Consider the following 27845-nt stretch of genomic DNA (forward strand, 5'->3'; position numbering starts at 1 on the left):
ATAAGAAGGCTAAATATTTTAATGCTTGGACAAATTTCGAAAGATCATGGGGGAAGAACCCTTTGATTACTCGAGAGCAATATCTTATGACTAATTCAGGATGAATGTTACTACAAATAATTTCTAAAAGCTTTACAGTGTTGATGGAAACTGTTGGAGATATGATTCATATCTAATGTTTAATGTACTGTCCAATTTATGTTACTGAGTTAGATTTTACACAGTCCAATTTTGCCTGATTCCCATGGCAGTGGGATCTTTCCCCTGTTCTGATTTCTCTTCCACTCTCTCCTTCTCTCAGGCCTCTCTCCTGCTTCTTCCCATCCACGAGTGGACTTCTACGCAGTATCAGATCTTGTCCTTTTCAAAGGCAGAGGTCGCATCCCCCTTTCATCTAGTGGAAACCATACTACATATCTCATCAGAGCGCAGCAGAGTCTGGCCACACCTATCTTCTGTGCACGACAGTGACTATTCTCCCACATCTCCCATATCATCCACGCAACACCACACCTTCTCCAGTACTTCCACACCTTTTTGCCCATGTGAACTCCTCTGGGTGCAGCCACCTGGGTGCAATTTTCTGAGCAGGAATCTGCGATACGAGCCTGGCCAAACATTACATGGAGAAACAACGGAAGAAATCTTGTGTTGTACAGTCCACTTCAAGCATTTCGTGGGGACCAGACTCATGTAGGAACTCCAACTTATAAATTCCCTTTTAAACGATAGCGGGAAGGCGCAAAGTCTATTTTCAAGAAAACAGTCTCATCTGCAACTGGGCAGGTGAGGAGATTCTCCTGCGCAAGGAGGCCACGTCCAGTCCACCATGAACCCCTTCTCTATTTCTCTACCTTCTGAATTTTATTTACATTCCTTCTTGCGTTGGTTCCATTTTCCTCTCCCTTCTCAAAATTTTACACCTTCTTGAATCTGATTACTTATTTTGGATCTTTCTTTATCTGTGCGATCAAGAATTTGATACAGTAGTATCTAAAAGAGTTATCAATCGAAGGAACGGAATGCACCAGTACCTAATAGGTGGAGATTCATGCAGTGCTAGATCAAGCTGTAGACTGATCCAATAGGTCGCTGATACAAGCCTGAAGGGCATATCTATCAAACAATGTAATCCTTCAGTTAAACAAGGCATTGTATTGTGCTTGCTATATTTGCCAAAGGTCTGAGTGAGAAACAGCAAGAGAAAGAGAGGGAAGGAAGAGTCAGAGTAGAGAGAAGAATAAGGTTAAGACGGGTGTGGTGATGAGAAGATCATTACCATCCGTGTGGTACTTGGGGAAGTCATCTCGGCAGGAATGAACCTATGCAGAGAAAGGAAAGAGAGGATCACGATTGAGGGAGAGATGGATTTTGGAGAGGGGAAAGAGAAACTCACAATCTGATTAGCTCCCTTGCCCGAATGATCTTCCCCTTAAGTAACGGGTTATGGTGTTGCTTTAGGGTGGGCTGCTTTAGGCCGGTGTTTTTTGAAGACTTGGTGCAGAGTCATATCAATCACCCCCTAATGAATATCTCAGGATCTTGAGCTCTGTCGTCCACCTCGTTGTCTGGCCGAAGGCAGCCCTGTACCTCAAGGGAAAGACCCACCAACTGATTCTTGAAATCCCCTTCCAAAAAACTCCCCTGATTTTTCCTCTCCTGTTCCTTATCCTTATCCTCCGGCATTACCCTCTAATGAGCTTTTCCTTCTTCCTTCTTAACGGGCCCAATTTAGCCCTTTTATTCCTAGGCCGTCACGTGCTGATTCACATGACAATTTTATGTGCCCTTTTATGCAGTCGACCTTGGGTCAGTCCTTGGTTGATCCTCTCTGTGACCAGTGTTGACCACTGCCTCCTTGGTCTACATCTCACCTGGACGTCCCTTTGCCTTCTCTTGTATTTGATGTACAGGACAGTATCAGAATTCTTCGGAAATATAGGGAGGAGAAATCTAATTGTAGACTCATTATCAGGAGTTCCCACCATTATCAGGAACTTTTTGTCACCATATAGCCCGGCATGCCTAGATAGTTGCTCCTCCGCTAGTGCCTCTCAAATCCTCACGTAAGCCCTTCAGTCCGAAAACGAAGCACTGTTCCACTCCAAGCTGTCTTTTTCTTTGGGTCTTGGGCTGCTTTAATTCCAGGATTGTTGAATGTCCAAGAACTCAGCTGCTCTTTGGTATGACAGAACACCGTCTACCAGCAGGCTCTATGCACTATCCTAGCAATCCCCCATTATGGCATTAGGCTAGAACAAATAGGCAAGGGAACACCTCTTGTAATGTGCCACACGTCGATCATGCATACAGCCAATATTAAAATGTTGATCCTTCTCCTAACTGGGCAGAGAAAAAAGTCTCTGGCTCGAGGGAAAATCTTTCTGAGACCCTGCCCATCTGAATGGGACTGCTTTCTGATCTGAATTCAACCCCCGACCATAACTGTCGCCCAACATTTGGATGGTGAGGTCATTCCGGGGATTCATGATTGTTGTCATCCACTTCATTAGCCACATTCATACTTTGTAAATGCAAGACCCCCAATCCTCCCGAATCGGTGGGCCTACAAAAGATTTCCCATGCCACCAGCTCGAGTCCGCCACTTTGTTCAGTCCCAAAGCCTTTCCACAAGAATATACTCATTAGGCCTTCGATTCTCATTCCAACTCCTTCTGGCATCTTGAACACAGAGGTGAATGATGGGAGTACTGACCACAATATCACCATGCATCCTTCCAATCGTCTTTCTACCTTCTTGACCACCGGATGCCAGTACATAAGTCATTCTCCCCCTCATCAGTGGCAGGCAAAGTATCACATCAGTAGCCTTCCAAGCGGTGAACCCAAAGCCTCTGCACACTACAACTCTTCTTGAGACAGTTCACTACTTACAATGCTGACTAAGCCAGTCTAATTTCCGCACCAAAAAAGTTAGTAAATCCCGTAACAAGATGCCCGCAAGGGAGCTCGCTGTCTCATCTTCATCAACTGCGAGGAAATCCTCCAGGAAGCCTATTCCCGCTGCATTCCATTCCCTTATTTCATACCTTTCTAACATGGATTCCTGCAAACGCGCCAATGTGGCTCCCCATTCTCGCAAGTATCTTCCCACTACTCCATGCCTATTCTCATCCCGGAGGCCACAAACATTCCACGAGATGCATTTCACGGGAGACTAACTTTTCCCCCTTCCCTTCAATGTGCCAGCTTCAGTCCTGTTATTGGCAGGTCTCCTTAGGTCGATTGTCTAGAGCAGGGTCCTCTTCCATGTCCTTCAGCTGGCCAACATGCCCACTACCTCTTGGTTGGGAGAGCTTGGAATCTATGTGCAAGTTCTCTGGAATTCGGCAGCCCCTTTTGCCCATCGTCTGCCTTGACAATACCCCTCATCCTGCCCTCAGCCGCTAACATCAGGGGTCCACTTTTAGTTGCCTTCACCCACTTGATTATTGGCCCGTCATGTTTAATTCCCAGTATCTTCTTTTCGCACAAGCCTTTCCCCACAATGGTCATTCATTTTCTTAGCTTAATTGCAAGCATTTGCTTACATATCTGTTGCTTCCTTTGACTGTTTTCTTCCTTCCTGCAGTTGTTTCTCCTAGATGGTGAGTTGTATCCGAGTCCACTAGACCTCCCTACACTATGTCTATTAGATGTCACCTGTTAAGAAAATGACACTTTCTTCTGGTTCCCTCTACATGTCTGCTTCATGTCGCCTCACCCTGGGTGGGCTCTCTCATTTTGCTTTCCAGTGCCTCTGAGATGGTGTTAGGTTGTTGTGCCGTAGTGTTTCGGGCAACCTCCTTCGGTGCTGATGTCGACACCCCACCCCCAGCGATGTTTCATTCACTTGGGTTTGTCCCCTAAGCTCTCGGCTGCCACATGGTCGGTGGCGGTAGTGGTGGAAGTCGTGTGAAGAGTTGGATCCCGAAAGTTCCTTCCAGGTAGGGATCGTCATCCGTCACGTCACACGTCACCGTGACGGAAACGTGACGGATGACGTGACGGTGACGGTGACGGAATTCAGAGGTCGTGACGGTGATGCGTGACGAGGTTTACGTGACGGTGACGAGGTGGCCTGGACGTGTGACGTGGCGGAACGGCCGTCACGGATGACGGCCGTTACGTTAAATTTCTCAACACATTTAAAAGAGATAGATAGAAAGAGATATCGAGAGAGAGAGAGAGAGAGAGAGAGAGAGAGAGAGAGAGAGAGCATTAGAGCCACAAACGCGACATAGAGAGTTTGTGGAGAGTGAGATAGAACGAAATATCGAGAGAGAGAGAGAGATAGACAGAGATAGGAAGGATAGACAGAAATATCTTCAACAAGAGGAACGAGCGAGTGAAGAGTGCCGGCGAGAAAGAGGAACAATAGAGAGAGGAACGAGAGATAGAGAGAATAGCATGAGAGAGAAAGAGGGAGAGAGAGGAACGAGAGGGCGAGACTAGAGCGGCAGAGAGAAAGAGGGAGAGAGAGGAATGAGAGAGCTACAGAAGAGCGCCAGAGAGAGGAACGAGAGAGAGAGAGAGAAGTGAGAAAGAGGGAGAGAGGAAAGAGAGAGAGAAGAGCGAGAAAGAGGGAGAGAGGAACGAGAGAGAGAAGAGCGAGAAAGAGAGAGAGAGAGAAGAGCGAGGAACGAGAGAGAAAGAGGGAGAGAGAGAGAGAAGAGCGAGGAACGAGAGAGAAAGATGCAGAGAGAGGAGCGAGGAACGAGAGAGAAAGATGCAGAGAGAGAAGAGCGAGGAACGAGAGAGAAAGATGCAGAGAGAGAAGAGCGAGGAACGAGAGAGAAATATGCAGAGAGAGAAGAGCGAGGAACGAGAGAGAAAGAGGGAGACAGAAGAACGAGAGAGAGAGAGAGAGAAGAGCGAGGGACAAGAGAGAAAGAGGAAGTGACTGTGACAGAGGAACGAGAGAGAGAGAGAAGTGCGTCAGAGAGGAAGAGGGAGAGAGAGTCGCTGGGAGAGAGGAACGAGAGAGAAAGAGGAGCAATAAGAGAACGAGAAATAGAAGGGGGGTTTTCCGTCACTGGTGCGGTGACGCCATCACGGTGACGTGGACGTGACGGGACGCCCAATAGATGGACATATGACGGAACGTGATGGTTTTTTTGTATTTTTCTGGAACGCGTGACGTGACGGTGACGTGACGAAAGTTTCGACACGTCACCATCCGTCACGTTCCGTCATCCGTCCCGTCACGTCCGAGGCGTCACGTCCCGGACGTGCCGTTCCCTACTTCCGGGCCCCAAAAAATTGGAGGTGGTGCAGTTTCCAAGATACCCTCTATCTCCGACAGCACCATGTTGGGGTCCCCCGGTACCAGTCCAGATGAGAGGATAAGTTTGAGTATGCCTGTTGGACTGAGATCTACCAGATTGAGGAGCAGGAGCATTCCTGTAGTTTAGACCCACAAAGGGGAGCTTTTATCTTCATTTAATGCGAGTAAAGTCACACGTGTGACCTTTACTTAAGTGGTCACACGTGTGACCTTAAGTGAGTCACATGTGACTCTAGGTAACATGCGACTCTGACAGAAAGTCACATGTCACCCCTGTAAACTCGACCCTTTAAAAGGGGAGCCACAAAAACCCTAATGAGTAGTATCTTTTGGAGTTTTTTCTTTTACCATTCTTCCTCACCAGGCGCCGCCCAAGGCTGGAGCATTCTCTTCCTCTCATCTCCTCTCATTTCTCTCAAGATAACAAGGTATCAGAGCATTAAAGGCATATGATCCATTAAGGGCTCTTCATCTGGAACAAGTTTTGTCATCTTTTTGCTGGTTGGAGGCATCTCTCAGCAACAGTTTCCACTGGACAGGAGAGCTAGGGTTTCTTCCCTCAGTTCTCAAAGCCTGTTTAGTGCCTTCCAAAGGTATTTCCTGCACTTGTCATTGATTGTCTCCACATGGCGGGCCATGGAGATCAGAATTTCACTCCTGTCGAAGAGGGATTAAGTGTAGTCAGACCAGGAGGGTCTGCCCTGTCTCAGTCACAAGAATCTGCTCGACCTACATTCGTCTTTCCCCCACCAGAGGTCAAGTTTGATGGGGGAAACATGTTCGAGTGGTCCAAGATGATCACTATCACTCTATATGGATGCCAGTTGGGGGACCATTTGACAGAAGATCCAAGAGGGGTGTCTGACCCAGATTACAAGAAATGGAAGGCTGAGGATCTCTCATCCTCAGCTGGATGCTCAGGTCAATGACACCAGAAATGAGGCGAGACTTCCTTTACTGTGATACAGTGAAGGAAATGTGGGATGATATTCAGAAGTTCAGTGAGGAACAGACTCATGACTGGCGCATTTATGAGTTAAATGTCCAGGCAGCGCAGGCACGTCAAGGGGGCGACAATGTACTCCAGTATGCATCAAGACTGAAAGCAATTTGGCAGGAGATCGATTATTTATGGCCAACCCAGAATCCACAATCTGTGGAGAGACAGTACATTCTAAAACAAAGGTTGTTCACCTTCCTCATGGGTCTGAATGTGATCTATGAGTCTGTGAGGAGTCAGCTACTTCACAGAGAAAAGCTACCCAGCTTAGAAGAGGCAATTGGAGCTATAAGGCAGTGTAAGGCCCCAAACTGGTTGGCATTCCTTACTCGGAGGCCTGCGTGCTTATCGGGAAGGACTGCCCTTGTATTTTGGCTCACGACAACATTAAGGACTGAGTCATTACGGATAGCAATATCCAATACTTGATCTATTAGGCCATTGCCACCGCCGATGGTGATTCACGGTAGACTGCGCACGTGCCCGTCCATGCCGAAGGCGGGACGGATCAAGTACGGTTCGCGCGCGCGGGGCGCGTGAGCTGAACGGTACCGGCGTGCGCGCTGCGCGCCAACGCCAAGCGCTACGCGCGGGCGCCAACGCTAACCGCCAGCGCCTAGCGCTGCGCGCGGGAGCGGGACGCGCAGGCCGGGCAGCATGCCGCGGGCGCAGTGCGCGGAGTTGTGCGGGATGCCGCCCAGCGGCCGCGCGGGCGGCGCGCGCATAGCGTGTGCGGGGCGCGCGGCTGGTAGACATCCCCGCCAGGAGACCTAAGGCATGTGGCGCACAGAGAGCGCCGGGACAGCATAGCGCTCCTGCGGGTAATGCTGGGCGCCCAGCGCCCAGCTCGGGGCGTCGAATGCGGCGGCGTCGCGCAGACTGCGCGCCTGAGTGTAGACACAGGTGCCGGTGGCGTGTGTGATCGTCAAGTTAGGGGTGGCGTGTGTGATCGCCACGCCCGCGGGCGCACGGCGCCCGGCCCGACGCACGGCTGAGCGGCAGAGCAGGCGCGCGCGTGCGTTGCGGCAGCCCTGAGGCAGTGCGGCGACATTACCTTCGGCGCGAGGCGCCTCGTCCTGTTCTCGGAACACCCCTCGTCTTCCCCCATGTAATCCACGATGTATTATTCATGATATTAATGCAATGATACCATTCTCTGACGGTGCTTATCACCAACCTCTCCTCTACCCCCTGCTAGGCAATCTCAAGCAATCCCAAGAGCTTCCGCTGCTAGAGATCAAGGCTGCTCAGTGTCTTGCCCGAACACTAAGGCCACCACACGTCAATTCCGAGCGGAGAGACCTAGCTCCGAATTTGACCGTGTGACAGGCAGGTAGAGAGTCGACTGAGGGTTGCCTCTGAGCCTCAAGTTCAGAATTCCGCTGCGCTCTTGACAAAGAAATCAGAGACTCGAGGAAACTGGACTCCACGCCCACCACAGCAGAACTCAACTACTAGATCTGAAGGTGAAGACAGTCGGGACGCTTTATTCTGTGCATCTGTAAGAAGCGCCGACACACTAAGGAAAATTGTTGGAAATTGGCATGGAAGAATCAGAATGCTAGAAAAAAGGCATATATGTCCACTTCGCAACAACCAAACTCCTGGAGCAGCCGTGACGAGTCCTGTAGTGGAAGAAGTACAGGAGAAGCTGAGCTCCACCTCCCTTGTGAAGTCAGGTAACCCTTCTTCCCATGAATGGATTGCCGACACGGGGGCTACTGACCACATGTCACCTGATGAGTCACTATTCAGCCGATATTCACCTGCTGAATCAACTCACAGAGTTCAGACCGCTGGCGGAGGATCATTATTGGTGAAGGGAGTGGGGAATATTCTACTTAACCCACTTGGCAGTTTTAAAGCAGTTCTACATGTTGAAGATTTAAGGGCCAATTTAATCTCTATTCAAAGATTAGTCGATGAATATGGTTGGCGGTTTATCCTAGACAGTGATGACTGTTTTTTATGTGACAAGGTCTGCGGGACGAAGATTTCGTCCTTTAGGCAAGAAGGTGGGCTACTCCTCCTCGATGCCTCGTCTCCGCAGTGTCTGGTGTCGCGTCAGGTATGCTCCAAGGAGGAGAGGGTGATGCGGCTTCATCGGCAGATGGGACACCCTCCTTTTGATTTACTTCGAACTTGCTATCCCTCTTTATTTCGTGGATTTTTGGGTGAAGACTTGTTCTGTGAAGCCTGTCACATGGCCAAACTTTGGAGAACCTCTTTTAAATCTATAGATGATCGTTTTCTGTCCCCATTTGAGTGCATACACAGTGACGTTTGGGGACCTAGTCCAGTAGAGAGTCTGACAGGCTGCCGGTACTTCATTGTATTTGTGGATGATTTCAGTCGGACCATGTGGTTACATTTACTGAAATCAAAGGCAGAAGTCCCAAGACTGATAGTTGAGTTCTGTAAGATGATACAGAATCAGTTTGGAGAAAAAATCAAGCGTTTCCGATCAGATAATGGGACTGAATTTCTCAATTTGGAGGTTACATCGTATTTCTTGGACAATGGCATCATTCATGAAACGTCCTGTGTAAACACACCTCAACAGAATGGTCTAGCTGAAAGGCGTCTGGGATACACTTTGGCCACAGCTAGATCACTATTGTTCCAGGCAGGTTTGTCCAAGAAATATTGGGGAGAGGCCGTACTTACAGCAGCATATCTTATAAATCGAATTCCCATGAAAGTGATTGATTATAAGTGCCCCCTGGATCGGCTGAAAGTTTTTTATCCAAAAATGAAATTGTTTTCCGGACTTCCTGCCCGTGTGTTTGGATGCGTTGTGTTAGTGCATCAGAATTCAGGGAAACTAGACCCGCGAGGACTCAAATGTATCTTTGTGGGATACTCAAGTACCCAGAAGGGTTATCGGTGTTATCACCTTCCATCAAGAAAGTTTTTTGTTTCAGCTGATGTAGTGTTCCATGAATCAGAGATGTATTCTACAGCTGAGCTATCGCCCAGAACAACTCCAGCTGTAGAAGAGTCGATAGATCTTGAATTTCTTCGTCATTTGAGGTCTGTCCCAGCACCCGGTCCAGTCACCAACCCAACAAATGATGTGGGTGGGAACACAGTTGTGGAAACACCAGAGAAGATTGATGATGGTGAAGATGCAATGAGTCCACCTTTGGTGGGAGAAGATGCACAGACAGGAGTTGAAGACAGTCAAGGTGATAATGAAGCAGTGACTGCTGAGGAGGTTCCTGAACAGCAACCTGAAGTTATTAGAGCAGAAACTGAGATGGAAGAAACTGATGCAGACTTGGGTTGGCCCATAGCTTTAAGAAAGGGGGTGCGATCGTGTCGAGCAAAGGTTAAGTATCCCATTGGCAATTATGTGAAATACGGAAAATTGAGCTATCAGTATAAAAGCTTCCTTACTCTGTTGGGTGACATTGTTGTTCCAACTCGAGTGGAAGATGCCCTTCAGGATCCAGGATGGAAAGCTGCCATGGATGAAGAAATGTCTGCACTCATGAAGAATGACACTTGGGAGCTTACTACACTTCCGAAAGGAAAAAAGGCAGTGGGATGTCGATGGGTATTCACACCCAAATTTCTGGCTAACAGAACTCTGGAGAGACTTAAGGCCAGACTGGTAGCGAAGGGTTATACACAGACTGAAGGAATCAATTATGGTGAAACGTTTGCCCCAGTGGCAAAGTTTAACACTGTTAGGGTGCTGATTGCCTTAGCTGCAAAATGTGATTGGGAGGTCCTTCAATTCGACGTAAAAAATGCCTTTCTCCATGGAGAATTAGAAGAAGAAGTCTATATGCAATTACCCCCAGGATATCAGATGACAAGTAAGCCAAACCAAGTGTTCAGATTGAAGAAGGCCCTATACGGGCTGAAACAGTCGCCCAGGGCCTGGTTTGGGCGCTTTACGAAGGCTATGATAGAGTTGAATTATCACCAGGCACGAGGAGAACACGCCATGTTTATCAAGAAAAGTGTCACGGGGGAAGTTACCGTGTTACTTGTCTATGTTGATGACATTCTGATTACCGGAGGAGATAGGGGAGAAATTAGTCGATTGACTAAGGCATTATTCCAACAGTTCGACATGAAGAATCTTGGTTCACTAAAATATTTTTTGGGAATTGAGGTTGCCTATGCTCAAGACGGAATCTTCCTTAGTCAACACAAGTATACACTAGATCTCCTCCAGGAGACTGGCCAATTGGGCTGCAAGCCAGTCACTACTCCGCTTGACGTTAATGTGAAGATCGGTAAAGAAGATAAGGGAGCAGCTGTGGACAAGACCTTCCATCAAAGGTTGATCGGCAAGCTTATTTATCTGAATCACACACGACCAGATATCTCTTATGCCGTAAGTTTGTTGAGCCAGTTTATGAGTGAGCCATATGAAGTCCACTTGAATGCGGCGTACAGAATTCTGGCATACTTGAAGTTCACCGTTGGACAAGGACTCCTCTTCACTCGAGAAGGGGGACTTTCATTGGAAGCCTATACAGATTCTGACTGGGCAGGGTCGGTGATCGACAATCGCTCTACATCGGGCTATTGCACTTTCTTAGGAGGGAGTCTGGTCACTTGGAGAAGTAAGAAGCAAAAGGAGGTATCTTTGTCCAGTGCAGAAGCCGAACTCCGAGCTCTCAAGCGCGGTGTGTCTGAGTGTCGCTGGCTCAAGCACCTGCTCGAGGATATCGGGCTATATGATAATGGGAGCATTAAACTCTACTGCGACAACCAGTCTGCCCTGGCAATTGCTAAGAATCCAGTCCAGCATGACCGAACGAAGCATATGGCTATGAATCGGCATTATCTGTCAGAGAATATTGAGTGTGGAAACATTCGCCCGGTGTTTGTTCCATCTGCTGACCAGAAAGCCGACATTTTTCACCAAGGCCTTGCCTGGCCCGAGATTTCAACAATTGGTGTCCAAGCTAGGCATGGTCAACATCCACACCTAGCTTGCGGGGGGGTGTTGGACTGAGATCTACCAGATTGAGGAGCAGGAGCATTCCTGTAGTTTAGACCCATAAAGGGGAGCTTTTATCTTCATTTAATGCGAGTAAAGTCACACGTGTGACCTTTACTTAAGTGGTCACACGTGTGACCTTAAGTGAGTCACATGTGACTCTAGGTAACATGCGACTCTGACAGAAAGTCACATGTCACCCCTGTAAACTCGACCCTTTAAAGGGGGAGCCACAAAAACCCTAATGAGTAGTATCTTTTGGAGTTTTTTCTTTTACCATTCTTCCTCACCAGGCGCCGCCCAAGGCTGGAGCATTCTCTTCCTCTCATCTCCTCTCATTTCTCTCAAGATAACAATGCCAAAGGGTCTGACCGAAGCCTCCAGCTCTGGTCTGATCCTATATTCCTTGGGCATGCCCCAGGCATCTATGATGCATGTGCTTCTCGGTCTCCTCAATGATCCATCACTAGGAAGGACGCAGTACCACTTAAGCTATGCTCCCCTTAAACCGCTTGCTCCCAACTAATCATTGTAACATATACTGACATAGAGGCCCTGCGAACAAAAAAGTGTCCATCATAGAGAGACCATACTTCCTCCTTGTCTAGGACTGGTAAGTTATTCCATAGACCTTGCCATAACTCTTCCATTGTCAGCGCTTCTCACTCCCCAGTTAGGCAACCCATGCGAGCCCCTGGTATCTCATCCTCTCTCCAGTTCCCATGCAGGCCGTTGGGTTACCCCCAAGCCTTTAGCCTTCTGTTTGAGGGCCATCAGTCCAACAACCTTTCTACTTTCTCTTGGGCAGCTCATTTGGCGATGGCCTGTCCCCATACACCTATGAGGTACCTGATATGATTCCGGGCCGTGTCTATGAGCGCCGGAGGCCCACGAAGCCCAAATAGCCCACAAAGCTCTAAGAAGCCCTAACTTAAGGGCTGGGCAAAAGGGGAGAAGGCAGCGAACAACCAAGTGAGTATTCTCTCCCTTTCCTCTCTCCAACCCATGCCATTCCCCTCGGAACGGCTCTCACCCTCATCTCCTGTGCAGACGATCTTCCCTGCGGTAACCAGGGGCGGCCATGGAGTAAGGAGTCAGCCGGCGGCAACCCCTGACCTATCTTCCTTCTCCTTCCCCTTTGTCTCTCTCTCTCTCTCTCTCTCACGATCTTTCCTCCCGTTGGATCATTGTGGGTTCTATTCTTGTGAACGGAGCACCTCCGCTCGAAGGATTTCCTTGCTGTTAAAAATTAGTAGCGGAGTCTTATCAGTACCAACTGGCCTCGACATGCCCTTGGCAGTGTACATGCTTCAAATATCGGTAGCATTGCACTCCCTACCTCCAGTTTGTGAGATGTAGGTCAGAGGGGAGTTCTCTGATGCAGTGAACCGACTCTCACCCAACCCTCTCTTCTTATTCGTCTGGCTCGTGTTCCCCCATGCATCCTCTGATGGCGGCTTCTGGGGGGCCTGGCAATTCCTCTCTGTTCCATTGCTCCTCTTCTCTCGCAGAAGTCCATCTCTGCGTCTCCTCTTAGCATGTTAAAATACCTCAGCAAAATGGGCTGGTCGATATGGCCATGTCTTAGCTTCCCTCAATCTCTAATTTTCCAAGCTGATATGCACTGCTATAATTGGGGAGAAGCTATCTCAAAAACAAATTATCGTATTAATAGATTACCCGCTCGAACAACTGTACTTAAAAGTCCAGCTAACCTCTTGTTGAAGGCATTTCCAACTGTACGTCTGGTTTTTCATCTTCCTCCCCGAATTTTGGGATGTACATCATACGTCCATATACCAAGCATTCAGCAGTCAAGTAAACTTAATACAAGGGCAATAAAATGTATGCTTCTCGCGTATCAAATATCCAAAAAAGGTACAGATGCTACCATCCTCCTAGGAAGATCTATTTATCTGCTGATGTTACTTTCAATGAACAGGAAACATGAACGTGAAGGATGAACAGGAAACGTTCTATAAAAACATGAAGAAGGGACTTTAACCAAGTTTGAGAGGCAGTCACATCGCCATATCTTGATTCTTCTAATAGCCTCAGGGACGGGCCACCCTGAGGCGATGGTACAGCCACTCCCAAAAGAGAACCAGGCTGACCATCCTGTGCAGACCAATTTAGATCAACAGGCGAAGAGTGAGAGTGTTGCACAAACCCTAGATGGGGTCACCCAGAGTCACGACCTAAGAGATGAGTCAGGGGACATGTCAGTGGCAGAGGAACTTAGCTGGCCCATCCCACTGCATAAAAGAGTGAGAAGTTGCAGGAGACAAAGCAAGTACCCTTTGGTATATTATATATCCTATGTCCGATTACGCCCATCTTATAAGGTCTTTATGACATCACTGGAGCTTAGGAGAGATTAGAGAAGTGGAAATCATATTTATCAGAGTCTTATAACTAAGTAAGAAGAATCTCTTCCCCACAATGCCATTTCCAATATGATTTATCAGATTCTAAGGGTGGAAGATCTATAAGATCATAGAGTTGTCCCTGGTCCATGAATACTACTTGCACATATTTGGTCCATTGATACAGGTTGTGTCCAATAAATTTGTTGCACCATGTAGTGAGAGGGAGAAGGGCATACCATTTCACCTGAAGATGAGTCTGTCCAACTCCGGGACCAGCATTCATTTAAATAGTTGCCTCTTCTTTAGCCATGTAAGCCAAATATTATAAGCCAAGATATAGGGCACTTCTTACACAAAAATATGCAAAACTAATCACAGCGCTGGAATGTTCACACCTATGGGTCAGTCACTGAAAGTAAGCTGTTGATTAGAGAGATAATTCGTAGCTTTGTGGTCATCAGATAAAGAACAGCCGAGTGATAAAGAATCTCCATTGATCTTCCAATCAGTCAGGAGATGTCACTGAACTAATATGCTGATACAATGCTGATGGAAATCTTCAATGGCACTGAGGAATTCAGTAAGAAAAATATACAATCTAGTAGGTCGATAGTCTGAGTAACCACACGGACAGTGGAAACGATACTGGAACTAGAGGAGAGATGGAAAGAATATAGGGGAACAACATAGATAGAAGGGAAGGGTTAAGCTATATCAGCTGAGCTCTGATACGGGACGAGGATCTTTCCCCAGCCTCAAATGCCCTTGCGACTTCAGGAGAAATATGGTACAGGCTAAATGCCCTTCAGCTCTGATACCATGCTAAGAACGAGGATCTGAGCTTTTTCTAAGTTGCAGACAAAGAGAACAATGGTGGAGACTGAGAGAAAATATAGAGAAATTGTTCTCTTGGGGCAAAGCCAAGCGAGTGAAGACTTAGAAACACATCCTTCCAATTGCATTTGACACAAGTACAAGGGCAGTTTTTATCTAACTTAACGTAGCACATGATTGACGTGCTATGTTAAGAAAATACTAGATTATGAACGTTGACACAAAAATTTGATGTGTCACATCATCCCGATAATAAGGGATACTTTCCATCATGAAAAATGGAAAAAAACATTGAATATTTCATGATTTGCTTCAAAATGAAGAAAATTAACATAGTTCAAGAAGAAACATTAAACAATAAAAAAATAAATTCACCTAAACTTATAAGCCATTGGATTGTCAGCAGCTTCAGGTGCTGGGATCCCACCGCAGTATGATGAGAATTTACTCACTTTCCCATTCTTTTCATGGACCAGATCAATCATCTTCATTGCCATCATGTGATCTGCATAACAGACAAAGAATATTCATTGTAATTAAAAATGACCTGATTTATATTTTTCTTTTTAAGTTATAAACATTTTCATTTTCTATTCATCTCCAAAAAACCCAAAAAAATTCAAATTATGCATCAACAGATATATTCAAGCTGCCTTCGCTTTTAATTAACTGAGCCTCTGAGGCATCATTCATAAAAGAAAAGTGAAAAGTACCTATGCCAGGATCCAAGCCCATCTCACACAAGATCGTTACACCAACACTTCTGGCTTTTCCGTCTAACTCTAACATGGAATCATCAACATAGCTGGTCGTAACTAGGTGTTTCTTGAGCTGTATTTGAAAGATTAATACTGTAAGACTTAACATACACAAAAATAACTAAATAACTAAAATGAAGACATTAAAAGTATAATGCATGAATCCCTTTCACTGTTCCAGAAAAATGATAGGTTCTTTACTAGAACCTATCATATAAAGAAGGCATGCCTTGCCAGGCTGGCAACAGTTCGTGCACACAATGGGGCCTGGGCAGAAAGCCCATAAATAAAACCAGATCGAGAAAACTAAGACATGAGAAACATTTCAAGAAGTGGTGGTTCCCATTGGGGAAAGTCATGCTTGACCAAGGCGGAGCCTTGGAGCGATCCGTGATCAGAGGGAGAAGAGAAGGTGACTTCAAGCCACTCTAACTCTATTCTTCCGTACTCTTAATAATTCTGTTTCTTACAACTATGGTTTGCTAGAACTCTACGTTATTGGCATTAGTGATCGGCCGTCCGATATTTGTCCAATATCCGATATCAAACAACTGATATCCAATGTCTGGTAAATGACAAGGCGGTTTCTGATACTGGATATCAGATATCGAACGGATATTGACATTCCTATCTATAACGGATATCGGGACGGATATCGACTAGGCTAGGGATGAGGCAGGTCTTGGATACCGAAGTTCGATATCTGGATATGTAGATGTAATTTTGAACTCCGAATCCTATTATACTATATGGAAGAAAACAAAACTTTTGAAGCGTATATATAATATGAGGTGAGAATACACTAAAAAATTCTGGGCGCTGTTTACATTTAAAAACTTAATGTGGGTTCACTGTTGGCGTTATCTCTTTGATCTCTAGCCTGTTGACCGACACTTTCTTTTGTTACCTGCTGACCGAAGGATTTCCTCTGAGTCTCTAAACTGTGGACTGACAATTTCCTCTTCAACCCATTGACCGATGACAGCTTCCAAGTTCCAACTTCTAACTTACAAGTTTCAATGAATAACCTATTTTGACAAGGATTAATTTGTTGGATATCGAAATCCAATATCAAACTGCAAGATCCGATATCGTCATCCATTCTGAGAGACAGAGACGGATGACGATATCGGATATTGTTACTGTGGCAACTGATATCCAATATTGTTGAGTTATGTTGTACTAACTATGGGCCTAAGGCCATGTAAATGTAATAAACTAACTCTAGGCTGATAATGAAACTGCTAACGCCTCTAGAAGACTGCTAATGGACCACTGGAAGGCCCATTAGCAGCCCTGTAATGGTCCCTTAAGGACCATTACTCTCCCACTAAGGGCCCATAAAGGGTCACTTAGTGAAGGCCCACTAGGGGCGGAGATATCAGGCCCTTAGTGGGGCTGATACGGTCTGGGCCTGTCCTAGACAGGCCCAGAGTCCAACGGCTATTTAAAATAGCTGTTGGACAGGCCCTCCAACGGCTCCTTTTCAAAAAGGTAGCCGTTGGAGCTTACTTGTAAAACAAGTAAAGGATTACTTGTTTTACAAGTAAGCCTCCTAACTACTTGTGAAAGGGTCGTTTTGACCCTGGATTTATTTGTATAAAAGGGGAACTTCAGTGCAGTAAAAGTCACCTTTTCAGCCCCAACTCTTGTGCACTCTCTTTCTCTCTCTACTTCCTCTCTCTAGACTTTCTCTCTCCTCCGAATTCTGCTGTTCTACAAATATCATCAGGTATCTGGATATCGGTAAAAACGGATATCAGAACAGTACTGTTCGATACCTGATTCAGCATTCGTCCAAATACCGTCATCCGATACTGGGTATGGGACGGGCGACCAGTAAGTGGCATAATTTTCCTTTTCCTATCCAAAATTGCTGAGGTTGGCATCGGCAGATCAGTACTGGTAGTTTGTACCCATCAGAAAACAAGATAAAATTTACCATTTTTTGGAGGAAAGGGTATAAATGTCATATCTTAGGCTTCCTAATCCTACATAAGGATAGGAAACCTCCTGTAAATTGAATTTCATTTTTCATATTCCATTGGCCAAATCCCGGCTTAGCGGGAAGGGGGACCCTGACACCAGTTACGATACCGGCATTGAAGTATATGAGGAATAGTAAAGAGGACGGTAAAAAGATGGGAAAAGGAACCAATAACGAAGGAGTCATCCAGCTCGATCGATGACATGGGCTAGCAGCGGGGATAATTTGGCGGGAAAGTTGGTGTTTGAATAAAAAATATAAATAAGAAGGGAGGAGGGATCGGTGGTTATGCTACTTCTTGGGAATGCGGGAGACATCTATCGGGGGGAGCAGATCTGGTGCGAGGTATCTTCTGGGAGTCATGACTGCATCCGGTCGGAGACATGCGAGGGGGACCTCTCCAGTGGCGATCCATTCCAGGGAGGAACTCTTCATCCAAGGGGGAGACGAGGCATCGAGGAGACTAGAAGTACTGGTACGTAAGATTTCTTGCATTGATTCTGTGTTGATTTTGTTGAGAGAAGGGAGTCGTAACATTGGTATCAGAGCAGCGACTCTAGCACAATGACAGTCAAAGAACTAGAAATCAAGATTGAGGAAATTGAGAAGACTGTTGCACGAATTCAAGAACAGCAACAGAACTTACAAACAGAAGTTCAAAGTCTAGATGAGAAATGGCAAAAGATTCAATATTTGGCTGCAAGAAAAGATTCTTCATCATCAGAAGTAAAGGCAAAAGGCAAAAAGGGGGGAAACAACCCCTGAAAATCCGGGAGGAAAAGAGACGAGAGAAGGATGATCCACCTGCAATCAGAACCACCACGACAGTTGCCATTACCAAAGAAGAAGCTCCTAAATTCCGTGGGGATGATATTGAAGGATGGCTGCAAAGTATGGAAAGGTTTTTTAGGACCCAGAAGATTTCCGATGAGGAAAGACTCGAGAAGGTTATGTCGTGTTTAGAAGGATCCACCCTTCAGTGGTATATTTGGACAGAGGATAGATATACGTTTGAAGATTGGAACGACTTCAAAGTACAAATAAGTATGCGGTTTGGGGATCTATTATCGGACAACGTAATGCTCGAATTTCAGGATATTAAGCAGACAGGCTCTGTTAAAGAATACTGGGACGCGTTTGAACGCTTATCGGTCTATTTACCACCCATTGATAAGTCCATTACGATACGGGTATTCCTAAAAAGGGCTCAAGTCAGAAATACGAGTGGAGCTATCCAGAGAGAAGTATTTCTCATTAAGGCTACGAGCGAATGAGGCTCTCAAGGCAGAAAATCGATTACATGTGATTGGTCGGCAGGGTGTGAAACATATGTTAAAGAGGGTCAACCACCTCAGTGGGGACGTAAACATAGCGGGCTACCTAACCGAGGTGTGGGAATCAAAGAATATGAAACTTCTAACAGGAGAGATGATTGGATAATTCATCGAGCAGGATCGAGCAAGTTTAGAGGTGGGAGTGGCCAAGACTCTTCCCAACCGAGAGTTAAGGCAGTGGGAAAACGTAGACCACAGTTGCTTACACATGATGAACACTTAAAAGCAAAAGGAAAATGGGCTTTGCTATCATTGTAATGAGAAATTCGGTCCCAATCACAGGTGCAAAAAGAACCTGCAAATCCTTCTGATTTCATAGTAAAATCTAAGGTACTTAATGATAATGTTTAAAAATATACAAATTTTTTTTCTCCTTGCTGCAGTTTTTCTCTTACCGATGGGATCTTATCGAAATCATAATACATAATTATGTTAAAGCCAAAAAAATTGTGTCAATCTTTAGAGCTTGTTATCTTCAAATAAACATTATCATTATGGAACTGAGGTAATGGAAACAAGAAAGGAAAAAAAGCTTAATCATTAACTATGAAATTATAAGTACCTTAAATTTCAGAATAAAAATTTAAAAGTTTCGTAGGAGACTCACCTCAATACAATTTCTTGCAATGGGAACATGGAAGCTATACGGTAATAAACTAATCACCACATCAACCTACAAATAAAGTTTATTATTTCATGGAGATTCAACACGCTTCATTATTGAAACAAAATAATGATATGAATCACATCATTGAAAGACGAAGTTTAAATTTCCATCTCGTCGACCTAAGGACTGGTGAATAATAAAAATACTATGAAGATGGAAATCAATTAACAAGGGTGATGGAATAAAGTTATAAAAGAATGAAGCGCTCAGAAGTAGCTATTTATCATACTTCATGAGAACTTAAAAGAAATCACATTAATTACATTGAAAACTAAGGGATGGAATAAGTGAAATATTTTCCTTTGTTTAAATTCTCTTTAAATTTAAAATATATCAGAAGCACAGTGAAGATAGGTGACCAATAATTTAAACTTTTAAAATAAAAATATGAATGACAGTCAGCTTTATCTTTCAATCATCGCTACAGTGAATGAATTGAAAAATGATAATAAACAGTAAACAATTAACTTTTTTCTATTACCTCAACTTATCAAGGTCAAGAATGAATAATTAGTAACTTAAAATCAGCGTCTAATGTGATCACACTGTAAAGCAATGAGAGAAACCTACATCTGAGATTAATCGAGAAAGGCTATCTTCATCAGTCACGTCTAGTTGCATAGCTCTTGCATTTGAAATGCCACTAGTTATCTGTAGGAGAAGAAAGCAATTCATGAAGCTAGAGCTGCATTTTTCCATGACATCAAGCACAATTAAAATAAATCACCAAAACTAGGGAAAATAATCAAGTAACAAGATACCTCAGGATACAATGGCACATCTCAAAATAAAAATATTTCATAACCAAAAGTATTTCAATCTAATCCCCCAGGATTGTGATAACTCTTAACACTGAAGGATCATGTACTAATCATTACATAATTAGGGTTACAGTATCCTCTGACCTGTCTAAATGTAGGGTTAAAGCATGAATTATCACTTAAACTTCACTATAAATTTTCAAAATGTTTTTTGCACAATATAAAATCAATAAAAATAAATTTCAACAGAAATCTTTAATATTTGTTAGACATAGCCTTGCAGCTCTTACCTCCACAGCATCTTTCAGGTAGAGAGAAGCAACGATGACATGAACATCATCAATTTCACTTCCATCAAATTGTTCCCATGATCTGAACACATTACCAGAAAACATTCTTCCTGCTGAGGCCAAAAGGTCAACTGCCGGTTGACAAACATGGCCTGCCCCCAAAATCAGGACCTTAGGGCTACATGACATGATTTCCCCATTTTCTTCTGTAACTTCAAACGAAGTCCGGCATGTAAATGGACTTGTATTCTTTTCTTTATGAAGGATCCCACATTTTCGGAATGCTATTGAGGCTAAAGAGTCTAGAATTTGATCCAAAGTTCTACAATCCTCAGCTCCAACCTAAAAAATCCATGTAGATATCATAATAAAAAATAAAATTCTAAAAATGCAAATAAAGTTATATAATCAAGTTAATACCAGAGGCTTGAGAACAAACAGACAAGACCTGTGTCAGTAAACTAGTTGATGATCCTTTCACTTCATTATCGAACAAGCACACAGAGGCACAAGATAAGTGTGCCATGAACATTAGAACATTAGAACACAACACGAGCAGAACATGATGATGCCATGAACATTCAAGAGGTTGACGCTCATATAATCTCATATAGTCTGCTGACTCTCCTTATTTTTTCCTTCCTACCCTCCTTACTCTATTACACCCTCCTTATAAGAATTCAAATTTATGGGATACTACTCAATTGCCCATAATATGAGATATGGTCTCGACGCTGACAGCATACATACACCAAGAGAGTTCAAATATAGAAGCATCCAAATTTTCATTCCTCTAAACAAATTTTGGAAAGGCATACAAATTTAGGCATGAAAGAGACTAGGTTACACCTTATTAGTTCGATCTGGAACTAACTGAGGACCAGGATAGTGTCTTAAAAAATGTTAAAAACCATAAAGTTATGCTGAAAAATGATAGGGAGGTGGAAGGTAAACAGAAGTTGAGAGCATTTTACAGAGGGAAGAGACTGATTTGATAAGTACAACTCCTTTCCTCTCTACCCTTATTGACAAAGTATGTCGCATCATTAAGATCCTTGCAATCTTTCCTCTCTATATTATCTGTGCAATTCCTATAGAAATTTTATTTATATGACGAGTGATCTCCGGGAATTCTGCGATCATTGGCAGAATTGCCAGAGATTCAACCATAGGTGTAATATCTTTAGAGGCAAGCATATTCATCTTCTAGCTTGATTGTACGAAATTCATATCAAAATTTCCTGATAAAAAATGAGGAATGTTTTTCATTTGGCCTATAGTTTGTGAGATTTATCTGTGCCTGTAGTCAATGGAATCACAATTCCACAGAGAAGAGGAGAGGATACATACATCTGAGGAGATTCTTTAATATGCAAGCAGAAGCACTCTCGACACTGTTTAATGAACAAGATAACCCCGCATGACACTTAATTAGGAGGTAATTAAATGATTTGAATGAGTTACAACTTAACATGAAATTGGACATACAGATATATCCAAATGATTTTTCTTCAAAACATAAACTTACTTCCAGCTCCGAGTATGAAACATGGTCTGTATTTTGACCTACTTCACACTTGATCAGGCGGAATGACCCATTTGCAGCTTCAATGATATCTAGAGCCTCATTTATCAAAAACTGATCAAATAAGTGGCCACTGAGAGAGACCTGCCGAATTAGATTTTGAAAGTACGTCATTGGACGGTATAACATTCTATGGGCATCACCCCCATGGAGACCTTTAACGAGGAAGGAATCTTTGGAGATAACCTCACCACTTTTGTATAATTCTTTTGCTGTACTGAGCCATTGGTGGTATTACGTGAAGAAATACTGCCAAACATTGTGTCAAAGACGGAGACATGTTGTGATAAATGCAAAATGAATAAGTTCACAATGCTTAATTGGCTCATCAACACCTATTTTCAGAACTATTTTGCCATAAATATATGCATTTTTACTGTTTTCTGAAGTATTTAGTCCAAAAGATTAAAATCCTAGTAGTAGGAGACTCTTTAATCAAGATATGACCTTTTGTGATGATTGTCTTTAATCTAGATTCCTTAGCCTTTCAACATGTCTCGTACTGTGGACATATTGGTTTAAAGTTGAATGACAATGATTATGCACTCAAGTAAAGTTTGGTAGCTTACGCTGGCGTTCTCATCCTCAGTACGTACTCATAAAGCTTTGTGAGCTTTCCTTCAAATGAAATGCAAGCCCTTCTCAAGAAAGGGGGCAATTCTGATAGGGTTTTCCCTCTTGCTAAATTCCCAACAAATTTGGATAATATATCCCCAAAATGTTTGGAAGCCTAACAAAGATTGCAATATTATGATATTGTCAATAATTTGTCAAAAAAAAATTTAAAAATCCTGAAGAATTACTCCATGACTACCTCTTTTGGGAATTCTGTTGGAAGGATATCAACAGCCAGGCATATCACACCGTCACCAGCCATATCATCATGATAAGAGTTTGTCATGGCATTATATCTGGAGTGATTCAAAATAGTCCATTAACTGATGTTAGAGGACGTAGATTCAAAATGTAGAATCTCAAACCATCGAACAGAAATCATACAATGGATTCATCTGATAAACCAGTATTCACAGTGAAAAATAAGGAAATCTCAATGACATTCTAAATGGATGAATTGTCATTCTTTAATGAAAATCTATAAACCAAAAGAGAAGTCCGACCTGAAGAAGGGCTGCTCCATAGAAGTAGTTCGGTTGATAAACTCCATTGAGCCCCCAATGTCGCAGGTTATGTCTCCGATGCCAACCAGAGGGCAACCTTTGCTCGTGAGATCTCGCAGTTGCTTGCTACTTAACAAACGAGGAAACCGTTTCTCCCAGTACATGCAATTAACTGCAGATAAAGGAGCCACATTTATCAAGGAAATTCTGAATTTTACCATAGGTTAGGTTACCAAAACATTGTGATTTTGATACTGAACTTTTATTCATGACTACCTCTCTTGGGAATACTGAACTTTTCTCTCTCTCGCTCTCTCTCTCCCTCCCTTCCAAGATCATTCCCTGATCTCTCTATCTCTTTCTGAATCCTATATTTCTTATGGCTCAAGGTTCTGTCTTTTCTTTTTCCTCAATTTTGTCCATTCATCGTGAAATCAAGACTTGAAGAGTTTTAAATATTAAGTTTTGCTCACCCAAGTAGCAAATTGAATGAAATTTTTTTGAAAGAAAAATGATGTCAAATGATTATGAAAGCTTAAGGATGGTGATCGATGGAATGCTACTCATCATGGATGTGGAAGAAGTACTAATATAGGTTTTTCTGTCATTTCTAAAAAGATGAGAAAAAGTAATATGTTTCAGTAAACGATGGCCATATATATATATGGGTTATCAGCTAAAAGAATAATAACCATATGCTATGAAATTTAAATGGACTTACGAAAATTATTTGTTTTATCGAAGCCTGCAAATTATATTACTGCTCACCTATAACAGATGCATGTGGCGCAATTTTCTCATGAAAAACTGGATCATAACGCTCCGGATATGCATAATATTCATCCTGAAGCATTTTAACAGGAACACAGAGATAAGTTACTGGAGGGGTGTAATCATCTTGCTTGAAATCCAAAATTTCAGTTGGGAACTGTTAAAATTCCGGGTCCAGATTTTCCCTCAAATAAAAATAGGCAAGCTATTAGGGAAGCAGCTTGGTACGTGGCCCAGAGCCTATTTTCAGAAAATCTGAGTGTTTCTGGAAGTAATTTATGATTTAATGGTAATAATCAAAGAAAATAGCCAATGTATTCAGATAATCTCAGTCATTGGATGCAGGAATGTGAGCACAGATGGAAAAATAGTATCTTTAAAATCTGAATATCCAATATTTCCTGAAGACTTATCTGGATCCCTGAAAAAAAATGAGGTGAACTAATACACATAACTTCATGAAATTTTTCAGTACATTTTTTAAGGCCATTGCAGATAAAATACCTTGTCGAAATTTTTTTCAGGATCCTTTGGTGCAACAATGTGCTGGCAACTCACGACGCAGCCATAAACTTGAAAGACTCTCTTTGATTGGTGGCCCCGCCCAGCCTGATCTCTTACCTGCTAAAAAAGATTAAAATTTGCACTGTAATGATCAAGAAATATGCATTTTTCTGGAAATTTCTGACAAAAAACCTCAGAAAATCCTACCTTGTCAGCAAGTTCAGGAAGCATAGAAGGATCCACAAAGGTGTGAGGCAAGAGCTTGAATATCTCTTGGGCACCCAGCGAAACTACAAATTATTGGGAAGAAAAGAGAAATCAGAAAAATCATTACGTGTTCTCCACTTTATTACAGATCTACTAACTATTTGGTCAACTTACCGTTTCCTGTGCCGGTGAATACAAAGACAATGGGACAGATTTCAATGGGCAGGCCCATTGTGGAGATCTCTTCACCCACGGACATCACTGCAGCCTTGGCAGCAGCAAGTGATGGGTACATATGGGATGAGCCAAGGGACAGAAAAGGAGTGGAAAACCCTAAATTCAGGTAGCCTGAAAAAGATCCAGAAAATAACTATTATCAGAAATTAAGTACCAGGAGGCACAATATGATCAGGGCAAACCCAGAGTCTGATCCCTCACACTCTCATTCAAAGATCATCCAAACAGAACCACTGATGAAGCTGAGCAAACATACAACGGACCAAAATCGTGTAACCCAATAAACAAAATTCCAGCCTCTGATCCCTCATTCTCCAAGCTAAGAATCCTGGGAAGATTCCAAAAATGTTTCTTTTTAATAGATCAAAAATAAAAATGTTTCTTTTTAAATGGTTTCACGGTCTAATTAAATGATCAAATATGCACCATGGATAGAGGTGAGAAAACATACGACAGACCATAATCGGAAAACCCAGAAGGTAAAATGATAAGAAGTTATAAAAACTAGCGTCTGATACCATAACTTCACGGTGAAAAAATATAAATATCTGAATTTCTCGGAAAAAGGATTTTACATTGATCAGGGTACGCAAACACAGTATATCCAAATAAAGAAACCAAGAAGGTAAAATGATCAATAAGTAAATAACCCAGCTTCCAGCTTCTGATCCTCCACTCTCTCTCTCAGTCAAGAAGAACATTGGGCAAACGTCAAAAATTGGTGTTTCAAAAAAGTATAATTTCTTTTAAAATTTTGAAGAAATAAATTTCCAAATTTTGATTTCAAATACACCATTGATCAGAAAAAAGCAAGCCCACACTAGATCCAACAGCTCATTTCGCAAAAAATGATTCCACAGCTTATTTTTTTACCCAGAAGGTAAGATGATAAAAAACATAGATAAATAACCCAGCTTCCAATCCCACTCCCTCAGTCAAGAATCTTGGGCAGATGTCAAACTTAACTTGTCGTAAAAAAGATTCTACATGCGCCATTGATCAAGGTAAGAAAGCACACAGCAGACACAAAAAACTAATTTCTCAAAAAATGATTCTACAGTTTTTTTTTTTTACGCAGAAGGTAAGAGGATCAAAAACATAGATAAATAACCCGGCTTATGATCCCCCACTCCCTCAGTCAATAATCTTGGGCAGTTGTCAATTTTTTTAAAAAAACGTAATTTCTCATAAAAATGACTCTACATTCGCCATTATTCAAGCTAAGCAAGCACACAGCAGACCCAAAAAACAAATTTCTCAAAAAATGATTCTACAGCGTAATTTTTTTTACCCACAAAAAAAGATGATGATAACAATAACCCAATAATCCAGCTTCTGATCCCCCACTCTCTCAGTCAAGGATCTTGGGCATAAGTCAAAATTATAGTTTTAAAAAAATATATATATTTCTTACGTCTTCCAAGGCCATGGAGGAAGTCTATCAACCCAGCCCTCCCAGCGAACTTGCCAAAGGCCAAAACCCTCTTCCCATCCTCTCCCACCATCAGCTCATAGTCATACAGCGTCGCCCTCTCGCCCAGAATCTGAAAGTCAACGCACGACCATGGTCAACGCCAAAAGGCCACGTCAACCGTTGACTTTTGTGGATAATCTCAGTTGACCTTATCAAGCAAGGGCATGTTCTCAGTCTGCGCTTTGTGAGTGTGTGAGAAGAACGCGTAGGCTCTGCCGGGGAAGATTTGGTCAATCTGACATCGTTTGATCGAAAATTTATATATTGGAAAAGTTAATGATGCAGAAATGCAAAAATAATCTGAGAAATTTCGATACTTTTTTTCTTGGAATCTTGTAGTCAAAGCAGTTTGAGAAATTTTCAAAATTTTCTACAATAAATTTCTTGAAGGTCTCCATATTTTGAGAAGATTTGAAATTTCTTGAAGTTTTGAGAAATTTCTTCGAGAAATGTCTTGAAGGTGTGCATAATTTGAAATTTCGAAATTTCTTGAAGTTTTGAGAAATTTCTACGAGAAATGTCTTGAAGGTGTCCACAATTTGAGAAATTTTGAAATTTCTTGAAGTTTTGAGAAATTTCTTCAAGAAATGTCTTGAATGTATCCGTATCTTGAGAAATTTTGAAATTTCTTGAAGTTTTGAGAAATTTCTTCAAGAAATGTCTTGAATGAATCCACATTTTGAGAAAATTTGAAATTTCTTGAAGTGTTGAGAAAATTCTTCAAGAAATTTCTTAAACGCATCCATATTTTGAGAAAGTTTGAAATTTATTGAAGAAAGAATAAAAGAAAGAGAGAAAGAGAGAGAGAGAGAGAGAAAGATGAATGAATGAAAGAAAAGAGAGAGAGAGGAAGAAAGAAAGAATGAATGAATGAATGAATGAAAGAAAGAAAAAGAGAGAGAGAGAGAAAGAAAGAGAGGGAGAGAGAGGAAGTAAGACAGAATGAATTAATGAAAGAGAGAGAGAGGAAGACACTGAAAGAGAGAGAGAGAGAGAGAGAGAGAGAGAGGAAGTAAGACAGAATGAATTAATGAAAGAGAGAGAGAGGAAGACACTGAAAGAGAGAGAGAGAGGAAGTAAGACAGAATGAATGAAAGAGAGAGAGAGGAAGACACTGAAAGAGAGAGAGAGAGGAAGTAAGACAGAATGAATGAAAGAGAGAGAGAGGAAGACACTGAAAGAGAGAGAGAGAGAGGAAGTAAGACAGAATGAATGAAAGAGAGAGAGAGGAAGACACTGAAAGAGAGAGAGAGAGGAAGTAAGACAGAATGAATGAAAGAGAGAGAGAGGAAGACAATGAAAGAGAGAGAGAGAGGAAGTAAGACAGAATGAATGAAAGAGAGAGAGAGAGAGAGAGAGAGAGAGAGAGAGAGAGAGAAAGAAAAAGAGAGAGAGAGAGAGAGAGGAAGTAAGAGAGAATGAATGAACGAAAGAAAAAGAGAGAGAGAGAGAGAAAGAAAGAGAGAGAGAGAGAGGAAGTAAGACAGAATGAATGAATGAAAGAGAGAGAGAGGAAGACACTGAAAGAGAGAGAGAGAGAGAGAGGAAGTAAGACAGAATGAATGAAAGAGAGAGAGAGAGAGGAAGTAAGACAGAATGAATGAAAGAGAGAGAGAGAGAGAGGAAGTAAGACAATGAATGAAAGAGAGAGAGAGAGGAAGACACTGAAAGAGAGAGAGAGAGGAAGTAAGACAGAATG

At 42.8% G+C, this 27845-nt stretch overlaps 1 protein-coding gene and 1 long non-coding RNA gene across 5 annotated transcripts in view; both read right to left on the bottom strand.

The window, feature by feature from the left end:
* The window catches only part of LOC144701665 (lysine-ketoglutarate reductase/saccharopine dehydrogenase bifunctional enzyme), a 32077-nt gene that overhangs the window by 2203 nt on the left and 2029 nt on the right, over window positions 1-27845 (bottom strand). Inside the window, exons 2-17 of one of the 4 annotated variants that reach the window (XM_078573396.1) lie at window positions 26295-26381; window positions 26087-26216; window positions 24610-24783; window positions 24436-24518; window positions 24229-24345; window positions 23722-23797; window positions 22954-23125; window positions 22650-22746; window positions 22405-22565; window positions 22027-22084; window positions 21779-21919; window positions 20251-20592; window positions 19770-19850; window positions 19140-19205; window positions 15167-15284; window positions 14829-14958 (exon numbers count right to left, since the gene is read on the bottom strand). In XM_078573396.1, the coding sequence (XP_078429522.1) occupies window positions 14829-14958; window positions 15167-15284; window positions 19140-19205; window positions 19770-19850; window positions 20251-20592; window positions 21779-21919; window positions 22027-22084; window positions 22405-22565; window positions 22650-22746; window positions 22954-23125; window positions 23722-23797; window positions 24229-24345; window positions 24436-24518; window positions 24610-24783; window positions 26087-26216; window positions 26295-26381 (2033 nt within the window). Of the gene's footprint in view, window positions 1-14828; window positions 14959-15166; window positions 15285-19139; window positions 19206-19769; window positions 19851-20250; window positions 20593-21778; window positions 21920-22026; window positions 22085-22404; window positions 22566-22649; window positions 22747-22953; window positions 23126-23721; window positions 23798-24228; window positions 24349-24435; window positions 24519-24609; window positions 24784-24873; window positions 25001-26086; window positions 26217-26294; window positions 26382-27845 lie in introns of those variants that run through there. The other 3 variants (XM_078573395.1, XM_078573397.1, XM_078573398.1) reach the window with 3 other exon arrangements.
* Window positions 2-14749, bottom strand: LOC144701666 (uncharacterized). The gene is made up of 3 exons (XR_013581075.1): window positions 1397-14749; window positions 1280-1322; window positions 2-1116 (listed from the first exon to the last, which is right to left on the bottom strand). It is a non-coding gene; the product is annotated as an uncharacterized LOC144701666 (long non-coding RNA).

This window comes from Wolffia australiana, chromosome 4 (assembly GCF_029677425.1).
Source record: "Wolffia australiana isolate 7733 chromosome 4, ASM2967742v1".
Classification (NCBI taxonomy): Eukaryota; Viridiplantae; Streptophyta; class Magnoliopsida; order Alismatales; family Araceae; genus Wolffia; species Wolffia australiana.